The 11,502-nt window shown below is 37.2% G+C and overlaps 1 protein-coding gene across 3 annotated transcripts; it reads right to left on the reverse strand.

The window, feature by feature from the left end:
• Nucleotides 1–9: 9 nt before the first annotated feature.
• Nucleotides 10–7,791, reverse strand: ramp2 (receptor (G protein-coupled) activity modifying protein 2). 3 transcript variants are annotated; one of them, XM_074696703.1, is made up of 6 exons: nt 7,612–7,791; nt 5,267–5,329; nt 5,151–5,180; nt 3,434–3,466; nt 3,133–3,316; nt 10–1,273 (listed from the first exon to the last, which is right to left on the reverse strand). In XM_074696703.1, the coding sequence occupies exons 1-6, from the start codon at nt 7,670–7,672 to the stop codon at nt 1,024–1,026; spliced, it is 621 nt and encodes a 206-aa protein (XP_074552804.1). In that variant the 5' UTR covers nt 7,673–7,791; the 3' UTR covers nt 10–1,023. The 3 variants fall into 3 exon arrangements, with proteins under 3 accessions (XP_074552804.1, XP_074552803.1, XP_074552805.1); XM_074696702.1 differs by having other exon boundaries at nt 5,267–5,332; nt 7,612–7,789; XM_074696704.1 differs by lacking the exons at nt 5,151–5,180; nt 5,267–5,329; nt 7,612–7,791 and adding an exon at nt 3,647–5,139.
• Nucleotides 7,792–11,502: the final 3,711 nt, after the last annotated feature.

Consider the following 11,502-nt stretch of genomic DNA (forward strand, 5'->3'; position numbering starts at 1 on the left):
CATTTTAATTGCAAAACAAACACACTCCTTGCTGAAAGTCATTCACAACAGCGTGTGTGAAACTCCGGGCCAGAAGGTGGCACTGCACTCCTCCTCATGGCATCTTTAACTTTTTATTATGAAATCTATAATTTGCTTTTACTCAGAGGTTTTAAAGTGTAGAGAGCAGCAGTGGATAGTATAAGTGTGGTTTTAATTGTATAAAATATATAAAAAGTTTATCAAAATACAAACAGCACATGGAGTGAACAGGCAGATTGTGTTCCCTCAGAAAATACAGTAAGTCTTTAAAGTCCTGATAACAGATTACAGTATATAAATACATTTTTTCATATCTGAAAGCTCTGAAAAAGCTTTATCGTCAAACAAAACTGAGCTATAGACAACATTTTTATCCACTGGTCGTTGTTTATCAGACTATTCGAGTCTTTTTGTCGGGGAGATTTCAGATAAACTCTGCATGAGTTCAGCCACGGTGCAAACGTGAGGATTTTTGTCTTAGGGACAGAGGGAAAGTGCAGATGGATTTGTTAGCGCTCATACAGACAATACCAGGAAGAGATCTCCTTCACTGGGCGTACCCTCTCTTTGTGTCCCATGTGTGACCTCTGGGTTACACGCTACGACTCACATAACCAGATCCATGCATCGCGCTCTGCTCCTGCTCCTCTGCTTCCTTTACACGGGATCAGAAAGTTCAGTAATTAAAGAATTACTTTGTCTTTTTAAACTAAAACAGATTTGTCAAGCTTTAAAGCTTCTGTTGTAAAAACCCTGAACACTACATTTAAATCTTTGTTTTTCCAAATATAAATGTTCAAATGTCAAGTCAGGAAGATAAATACAAGCTGTTTCACAGTATGGTACAGGACGATATGATAGGTTTGGTCAAAGCCGGTCCCTGTTAGTACCAGGAACCTTGTTGTGTGTATAAATGTCATCTTTCAGTAGGTCTCCTCTCTGGCTGAGATATACGAGTCCGTCCAGAAGAGGTTTTATAGGCTCTACGTCTCTGGTTCTTCTTCAGGAGCTGCCGTCCCCGTTCTTGGTCTTGAGCACCACCAGGCTCACCATGACAGGGATCAGGCAGATGGGAGTTATCACCAGGGCGAAGACGATCGCCGGCGGAGGGTCGCTGAGCTCCTCTGAGGGACAGTCTCTGAAAAAGGTGGAGTGAATGTTCACAAAGGTCTGCTCCACCAGAGGGTTGGGCCACGGGATGAGGAGGCAGTCACAGATATCCTCAGTGCACTGGCTCAGGTTACTGTAAATGCTGCAGCAGAGACAGAGAGCGTCAGAGTGATCCTTCAGACAACGAAACCTCAGCATTCACTGCAAGAAACTGAAATCAGAGCAAGTTTTTTGTCTTATTTTTAGTGGAAAAAGTCTTTTTAGACTCAATATCAGCAACATTCACCTGACCAGTCAAAAAAAATGTCTTATTTTAAGTTATATAAAGGCAAAAATGAGGTCTGAATTGATGTAAAAAGTAAAAATAATCTGCCAATTGAACAAGACCGACTTGTATCAAGACATTATTCTATTTTCAAGCAATTATTCTTTGAAGAATTTCACAAAATTTTTTGGATTTCTAAAATTCAAAAAATTTCCCCCCCAAAAAAAACATTTTAAATATTTGCAAAAAAATCCATTAAAAAAAAAAAATTAAGAACTTAAAAAATAATAATAATTCCAAAAAACTGCTATTTTTTTTAAATTTTGCTTTTCCAAAAAAATTAGAAAAGTTGTATTATGACATTATTCTAGTTTCAAGCAAATTTTTATCAAAAAAAATCCCAAAAGAATGAAATTTCAAATATCCCCCCCCCAAAAAAAAAAAAAAAAAAAAAAACATTTTTGTTTTAAAGAATTTTATACAAAAAAGTGTCACTTTAAAAAGCTACAATTTAAAAAAAAAAATGAAATTCAGTAATTTTGTGAAAAGTTACTTTTATTAAGCCATTGCCAGTTTTAAGCACATTTTTGAGCAATTGCTCCATTGGCAGGGTTTTTTTTTAATTGATACAAACCTTACAGGCATCATTTTTTTCATGAAACAACATGAAACAAGTCATTTTTCTGGACTGACCAGTTGACTGTGGCTTATATCAAGTGTAAAAAGTCAACTTTACTAACAACAAAAGCTGGGGTGTCAAACTCATTTTTACTGAGGGCCACATCAGCATAATGGTTTCCCTCAAAGGGCTACTGTAAGACAGGATACAATGTAGCTTAATGTAAAGTTAAATAAATGCAACTACTACTTCAAAAATGCAACCCTTGAAAAAGATTTAGCAGCGCCGACAAAAATGGGGTCTGAATTGCTTGAAATGATTAAAAAAAGACGTTATTCTAGTTTTAAGTAACTTTTTTTGTTCCATCAGCTGATTTTTTTTATATGTTACAAGCAATTAAGACCTAATTTTGTCTTTAAATAGCTTGAAACAAGACATTTTTCTGGACTGATCAGGTGAATGTGGCTCTTATCAAGTATAACAAGACAATTTTGACTTAAAATAAGACAAAAACACTTGATAAGATTTTTTTATATATATTATTTTTATTTTATTTTATTGTTTTTTATTTTATTTGCAGTGTGGGCTTGAGTTTCATAGTTGTTTTTTTTTAAGTTTTGAAAATTAACCTGTCTTTTTTTTTTCATTTATCAGGAATTGAAAAAGCACTTTGATGTAGATTTTGATGACAGCCTCCAAAGAAGTCTAAGATGGACTCAGTTTAGACTCTCAAGTTGAATTGATGTCAGAATATTAACAGTTTGTGATCTTTAAATGGTTAAATCCTCACTTTAACAGATGTTTAATGGCAGTTTGTTATCAAGTGTTTTGTTTTAGTTAGAAAAAAGTGCTCCTTTGCCTTTATTACACTGCAAAAAAAAATCTTATGAAGTGTTTTTGTCTTAATTTAAGTAAAAGTTGTCTTATTAACCCGTTACCAGTTTGGAACAAGTAAAAAAAAAGATTCTTCCAATGAAACAAGAGAAAAGTTTAAATAACTTGAAATAAGACATTTTTCTGAATTGATAAATTGGATATAGCTGAAATCAAGTGTTACAGTAAGACAAAAACACTTGATCAGATTTATGTTTTTTTTGCAGCTCAGGTACAAACTTACGTCGTCATTTTGTCCCAAATGCACCAGTCGCTGCTGTTCAGTGATGCCATCGCTTTCTCAAATTTGTCGAGACACTGATGTGTCATCAACACGGAAAGGCATTCCATTATTGATCCCGCAAAATACTGACAGATGTCACAGTAATCCCCACATAGTATAGATTTATCCCCACACTTTGTGGGAGCTGCAGACGTGAAAAGAAAGACAGAAAGAAGAGAGTCAGACATCTTCAAAAAGAACTTTATATTGTTGTTTCACATGGGATTAATGAAACATGAGGCCACAGAGGTGTGTGACTTACCTAATGGCAGAGTGGACTCTCCATAAGTGGCATCTGAAATAGAGAAAAGTCTGTTTCAGTGCACATAACCCCTCTTTAATCCCCAAGCAGAGACATGTCTCAGTCAGTCATTGAAAACACAATCCAAAGACTGTTCCTCGCTCCACAAGTTTCTTCACATGACTAGCACTGAGACAGGCATTTGCAGCTGCAGAGCAGAGACCACACACTCACCGGAGAGAAAGCAGAGAAACACCCCAATGAAACCCAGTGCTCCCTTCATGTCAGAGAAAAAGGAATGAAGGTGCGTTTCCCCAGACGATCACCATGTATGATAGAGCCCAGCGTCTCACAGTGTGCACGGCGAGGCATAACAGGAAGCCCGACAGGATGGAAGAGACGCAGTGCAACCTTCGGTTACCAGATGTCCAAACAGTGTTACCCGCGGTGAGCAGATGTTCTCCGGAGATCTGTCTGACGGCCCCGCGCCTTGGCAGCAGCTCTTCCCCTCTCCAACACGCGTTTCTGTGGCTTTTCTTCCTTTTTTAAAGGGGTGGAGGCAAAAGAGATTGTCCTCTCCATTCTCCCAAATAAAAGGGAGCACACCCAAGCTGGGCTGGACTCACATCTGAAAACCCTTTACTCTTTAACTCTTGTTCTGCTTTTTAGTCTCAGTTTCTCACAGTGGAAGGCCTGGCCAGCTCACAGCATGTGATTTATTTGCCTTTTGGGCTGCCTCTGCCAAAGAGGAAACATAAGTAAACATTTAGGGCTGAGCGTTTTGGGGTGGATGTGATCATGACTCGGCAGGGTGTGCGGTGCAGACAGCCGTGATTTCATATTCAGACAAATTTGAACAAACCTGGAAGAAGTAATTAGTCAGAGCTGAGCAGCTGTTGGAGGAGTTTACACACATGCACTTTGAAAACAGCTGTTTTTTCACCCAGTGTGGGAAACTTTGCTGTTTTTATGACACGAGGAGCTCAGGAGTGAGAAGTTTCCCACTGTCAGGACTTTAACTTTAACTCAAAGAGGCAGAGAGCGTGCTGCTTTGATTGGATGAATGAAAAATGGAGGTTTATGTTTTCTCACGGCTAACTCATTAATTTATGTCACTGGATCCACATGTTGGGCCCCTCACAACATCTGTTTGCCGAGCTGCGTTTTGATTTAGTAATGACATCAGGAAATGTGTCTCTTCAGAGGAGGAGGAGCTTGGAGGTGGGGGGGAGGAGGGGGGACAGTTGGGGAGGAGAAAAAAAAAAAAAAAAGGAAGGCACAGGATGAGGAACAGTGAAAGGGGCGCTGCTCCAACGTTCCAGTTGTTTCACAACCCAGAGTTCATGCGTTGATCGCAGACGCTGCGTGGGGCGAATGACGAACAAATTCAGGAAGTGGAGCCGTGTGGGGGGTGCTCATAATACGGTTTCTGTTAACCTTTCACCCCCAGCCATTATGGGCCTTGTGTCTACTGCTGGTGACCCCTCGCTGGTGGAGACCTCCCCCAGAGTTTGTCTTGGATTCTCGTAATAAAACACACGGAGAACTTGGCAGAAACCTGTGTCTCTGTGCTTGGCTGTATTCTGTTTGTCAGCTCAGGTCCAGCAAGTGATTTAAAGAAATGTGTCCCAAAAACTCCCCGAGTAGACGTAAACATAGGACCACTCTGAGGAGCTACATCTGAATCAAACAATAATGTAGGTGAAAAGTCAGTTTTGATGAAGGGATGTGAACTTACTTTCAGCCATCATCTCTGTGGAGCGATACCCTGCAGAGGACAGTCGGGTTAATCAGAGGATCTGAGCTCGTGCTTGAAATGTGTGTGTGTGTGTATTTCTCTACAGACACACGTACCTGTCGTTGTCGTGGGCTGGATCGCTAACTTTTCATCCACCAGACAAAGCACAGTCGAGCATCCTGCTGTGAGAGGAATCATCCATTAGACAGCTGTGTATGGAGTAGAGATAGACTGATACTGTTTTTCAGGGCCAATACTGACACCGATTATCAGGAGTCAAGGAAGCCGATAAACAATACCTGGGGTCGATATTCATTTCAGGACTGCACAAAACTGCTATCTTATCAAGTGTTTTTGTCTCATTCTCAGTGGAAAATGTCTTTTTAGACTTAAAATGAGCCACATTCACCTCAACAGTCCATAAAAATGTGTATTTGAAGTTATTTAAAGACATAAACAAGGTCTAAATTGCTTGTAACAAGTAAAAAATCTGGAAGTAACGAGGGAATAATTGTATTCAGACATTTTTCTACTCGTAAGCAAATTTTAGCGCATTTTTTTCTTGAAATTTTTTTATTTGAAAAGTTTGAAAAAAATTCACAAAATTGTTTAAATTTCATTTGAAGAAAAATTCCAAATGAATTAAATTTCAAATATTTGCAAATAAATTCACATTTTTTTTTTTTTAAATTTTCAGAACTTAAAAAAAAAATCACTTACATAATAAGCCAAATTTTCCAAAATTTTCCAATACAAAAAAAAGTTGTGGAAAGTTCCTTGAAAAGTTTCTAGATTATGAAGTTCTACTAGTTTCAAGCAAATTTTTGCAGAATTTTTTTCTTGAAATTTTTGTAATTTTGAAAATTTGCAAAATTTTCACAAAATAGTTGGAATGTATAAAAATTGATAAAAACTCCAAAAAGAAATTTCAAATATTTACGAAAAAAATCTTCTTCTTTTTTTTTATTTCAAAGAACTTTCAACTTTCAAAACCTTAAAAATTCTTTTAGAAAATATACTTGTACAAAGAAGTTATTCTGGTTTTAGGCAAATTTTCTAGCAAGTTTTTCATGTCCCATTGCCAGATTTCTTTTTTACTTGATACAAACTGTTCAGGCTTCAAGTTTCTCTTCAAACAACATGAAACAAGATTTTTCTGGACTGGTCAGTTGAATGTGGCTCAAATTAAGTATAATAAGACATTTTTAACTTAAAATAAGACAAAAACACTTGATAAGATTTCTGTTGTTTGCAGTATAAAAGTGAAAACATTGGCATCAAAATTTGGGATAATTTGGAACTCCAACACCTAACTTTGTTTAAACGACTTAAAGCAGGGGTGTCAAACTCATCTTTACTGAGGACCACATCAGCATGATGGTTTCCCTCAAAGGGCCAGATGTGACTGTAAGACAGTACAAAAAGTAGCTATGTAATGTAAAATAAATGCAACTGCTGCTTCAAAAATGCAACCTCTGAAAAAGACTTTGCAATGCGGAAAATTTCTTCATCCACATAAAGTTAACTTTCACTGCCTACCGTGTTGTTTTAGGTTGCTGTGATTGCAGTTTGCATTTAAATCTTGCTCTATTTGTTGTTTTTCTTGAAGGCTCACTTTGGCGTACTTAGCTCCGTGTTTGGCGTCAAAATGCTGACATAGATTTTACTCTTTAACAACCACCACAGCCTCATAACACAACCTTCCCATCTTTCCTGAAACAGCTTCATATGCATCAACTTTTCTCTTCCTGGACATTTTGGGATCATGTTTTATTTCTCAATTCCACTAGTTCGGAAAATGGCACTGATGGGAAAACACTGCAACCTGGTGATGGGATGCCTTCACTTCGGGGGTAAATAATCAGTAAGTCTTATGGGTGGCTGTATTGGAAATTAAATTTCTTATCGGCCGCCAGATTTAAAAAAAGGCAGATGCCGATCTGCTTCAAATTGCTGAATAACAGCTCCGATGATCGTTCTGTCCCTCGTATGAAGCTACAAACAGTCTGATGTTGATGAAGAAGTCTGTACTTGAAGACTTGGAGCAGAGAGGAAATTGCAGGGCAAAAGCCTCAGGGAGTGAACAGGTCATCCTCCCTTTGTTTGCTTTCCTTATTACTAAAAATGGTCACCTCAAGGACATTTAACCGCCAACACATTCCTTTCCCACTTAATGAAATAATAACTTCACAAACAAACAGGAAGGAATAATAATTACATGGTAAAGTAAGCTGTTATAATTCCCCTAATAATAAAATCTAAAACAAATGATGATAAAAATCACTGACTGACCTTTAATCCAAACAGTTTAAAACTAAATCACGAGACTGGCTAAGCTCCTTTCTAAAAGCCTCTCAATCACTGCGAGCCTGCGAGCATTCCTCCTGAGAGGTGAGACTGAGGGCAAAGCAAAGGAGTTATATCACACCAGTGGAGAAATGGAGGGAGTAAATCTACTTACCCCAGAGGAGGAGAGTCCCCAAACAGCCTGGGAACATCAGAGAGAAAGTAGCTGCTGTCATCGTGCCTGACGGGCTCTGTCCGTCTGCTCTGCCGGCCCAGGATTACATATCTCAACCTTTCTGCAGGAAGGCTTTATAAAACAACAGGAAGCTCTCATTTCCTAGGATGGGCGGATTCACAAAGTGGACAAAGAGCCCCTGATAAGGTTTGAAGCAGTGTGGTCCACGCTGCTCACCATCCCTCCCTCCTCCCCTCTGTCTGTTACTTTCTCTCATCCCACCCTCTGCTGACAAACAGTGAGGGGAGCTGAGGTGAGCCCCACCCTCTCTACTTCATCTTTGACTAAAACTTTTGTTTATTTATTTATTGAACATATGACTCGCCTCGAAGACAAACACAGAGCTTGAACTTCTGTGCTCAGATCAGCTTGGAGCTGCGAGGCCATGTGCGCTGGAGAGATGCATGATGTTCAAAACACTATTTACAGAGATGCTGTCGTCAGGGACAGAGCCAGGGTTTCAGGTGTGGGTGGGCCTTGAATCACAAAATTTAAAGAATAACTATCACTTTATGGGTATGTTTTAAAGCAGATTTTGTTGCTTTGGTCCTTAAATAATTGATACATTTTTAGTGCATTAGACAGCAATGGTTTTCAATGGTATCAGCCAAAGAGTGGCGCTCTAACGCACCAATGGGCTGCACCGCCTCAACTTTTCATGTATTGTAGGCTGTAAGAGCAGCAACATTAACCACAGCTAAATAAAAGACAAGAATCTTGTCTTTCCAAAAGTCATTCTCTTGTCCTTTCTGGTAAAACATGACGCTGAATAATACTTCATCTCACCTGGATTAGAGTTGTCCAGGAGCAACAAAATCTACTTTATTTTCACAATGAAGACAAGAAAGTGTAAAAAAATGTATACATAATTAAAATCTATGAAATAACTATCTAAATAAGAAGTTTTGTTGGATTTATTTAATTGTACATAAGATGCCAAAAAATTTTGGAATGACAAAAAATGTGCCAAAAAAAAGAAAAAAAAAAAAAAATCCAAGAATCAAAAACACAATAAATTTAGAAAAATTTTTCAAAAATTTCAAACAATTTTTAAAACTAAGAGAACTTCCACAAAGGTTTTTTTAAAAAATAATAAAACTTTTTTACATATCACATTTTTTTATTTTGCAAAATTTGAAAAAAAAACAAACAAGAATTTAAAACACAATGATTTTAGAAAAATTTGAAAAAACAATTTTTTAAATTAAAAAATTTTCCACAGAAGTTTTTAAAGAAATAATATTTTTTATAATTCACATTTTTTTTATTTTGAAACATTTGCAAAAATTCCAAATAAAGACATTTCAAAAATTAGCCAAAAATTCAAAATACATTTTTTAATTTATATTTTTTAATTCATTCTCTAAAACTTTCCAAAAATAAATATTTTTTAATTTTAAAATATTTGCTTTTTTTTCAAAAAATGTTCAAAATAAAAACATATGTTTCAAAAAATAAAATAAATTAATTAATTAAAAAAAAGAAATTTTAGAAAGAAAATTGAAATTGAAATTTATTAACCAATAAAAATTTCAGCCTCATGACTCTTTTACCAACAGGTGAAAAGATTGCCACACTTGGTTTATTTTATAAAGACAGGGTATCTAACAAGTACAAAGTGAGTCTATAATGACAACATTTTATAATATTCTTTTTAAAACCATTAAAAAAAATAAATAAATACAGAAAAAAAATAAAGAAAAGTATCAGTTGGGCCTGTCAGAAAATGGATGGGCCTGGGACTGTTGTGCCCACCCATGATGCCGCCCCTGGCTGCCATTAAAACCTAAATGATCTGTGACATTGACATTTAACAGCCAACAAACACAACATCTCAGTCTTCTTCCATATCCAGACTTAATATCATCCTTTTACTAGCATCAAACAGAACCACAGATATGAAACGCCACGTTTTTCCTTTCATAGCTCAGATTGAAGCTCAAATCATCAGTGAGTCAGGCGACATCAGATTAGATAACTTCATAAATTCACCGAGGAGCTTTGATCAGAGTCACTCCCATGTGCAGTCCCCCCCTGAGCCCTGTGGGTAATACCCAGTGTGAAGAATTGTAACAGTTCCTCTTTCATTCTTTCCCATATGGGCCTACGTTTGTGTTCCTCCTTTTGTTCTTGTACAAAATGATCTTTACTCTCACACGTGCCGAGTTCAAGCTCCCAGTTTTATGGGTTTTGTGTTGCAGCATCAGAACTTCCTCCACGCCACCTCTGACGTCGCACCGAGCTTCTAAAGAAGCAGGGATCTCCAGCGTGAAACTGATTCATGCGCCCGCGTCACTGAAGAACGAGGGCTCTGTCTCAGCTGCTGGACTTGTGAGGGAGCCAGTTCGCTTTGGGAGACGATTGCTTCCACATTTGATTTCTGATAAACGGGCCTCTCTCGTTTATGTAACTGTCTATATTTTAAAACATGCCACATATGTGTGCTTCAGTACATCTGCATCAGACTTCATGGTGGTTGGAGGATGGAGGAAAGTGGGGACTCTAAAAGTTCTGCCAGGGTGAAGAAACAGAAGAGGCCAGATTTATCCTCAAGGCTCCTGTATGAGTCTCTCTATGAGTCTTCAAGCCTTAGTTTCAGGTCACTGGAGGTAAAGCCGAGTCACAGACTTCAGTCCAAGGATGAGAGGCGCCAAGAACAACAGACTGTTTATATTATGCAGAATTAAAAACCTCCAGCTGATAACAGCCAGCCCCTACGAAGCTGAACCTCCAGCTTGTTTTCTTTTGTTTGACAGCTCGGTATCAACATGGCACGAGCTGCTTCAAATATCTCTGCAGACATGCCAAACATCATCTGATACACTTTGAACGCTGAATGCATAAGTAGTTACAAGGAATGTACAACACACACTCACACATAGTGGAGCTGGAGTGCAGGAGTGATCCACAGCAAGTAATAAAGACACACTGAGGCAGAGTGGATGGGAGTAAAACATGAATATGGACCAAACTGTGCCAGCTCTATCTGTTCTTATTAGTGGCCTGTTGAGGAGCACATGTTGAGCCAGTGGATGAAAAGTGGCTGAACAGTGCCATCATGTGTTCCTGGAGAGTAACACATCCTGTTGTTTTCTTTAATTACTAAATTTAAGAATTAATGCAATATTTTTTTTTTATTACTTACACTAACATAATTTTTAAATTCACCCTAATGACCTCCATTTATATGTAATAAATATGCAATATATGTAAAATAAAAGAAAAAATTAAAAGAAAAAAAATTAACTTTGCTTGTAGCAATTTGAGATTTTCATGAAGTGAACAGTGCAATAATAAAAAAATTAATTAATAAATAAATTTATTAAATAAAAAATTAATTTATTAAATAAAAATGAATAAAAAAATACATAAAAATAAAATTTATTATCTATTATTATGATTAAATAAATGTGTAAAGGAGCTGAATCAAAATGGGGTTTGGAATTGCCAGTCACCCTGCACAGTAGTTGGAAAATAAGATGTAAAAGGGTGATAAAATGAAACTAGTTCATTAAAATACATACCCTTTAAATTGCCAAAATGCAACACTTAACTCCACTTTACCAACTTCCTGTTTGGAATTCACCATGGTCGTAAGAGACTTTTTTGTAGGTCTGGGCATGATGGTTATGCACAAAAAAAATTCATGCCTGTAGCTTAAAGTAGCCTAGAGGGCGCTCTGGAGCAGATATAATCACTAAAACACTGGAATGATACATTTTTTCGCCATGACTGGATTTTGTGGCATGTTTCATCTCTTAAAACCCGCAATTTGAGGTTAAATTCCAAGAGAGGAACAAAGAATAATTAAAATAATTATCACTCAGGTTT

The sequence above is a fragment of the Halichoeres trimaculatus genome, unplaced genomic scaffold (assembly GCF_033239565.1).
Source record: "Halichoeres trimaculatus isolate MK-OKI-2021-1 unplaced genomic scaffold, fHalTri1.1 fHalTri1_scaffold_20, whole genome shotgun sequence".
NCBI classification, from domain to species: Eukaryota; Metazoa; Chordata; class Actinopteri; order Labriformes; family Labridae; genus Halichoeres; species Halichoeres trimaculatus.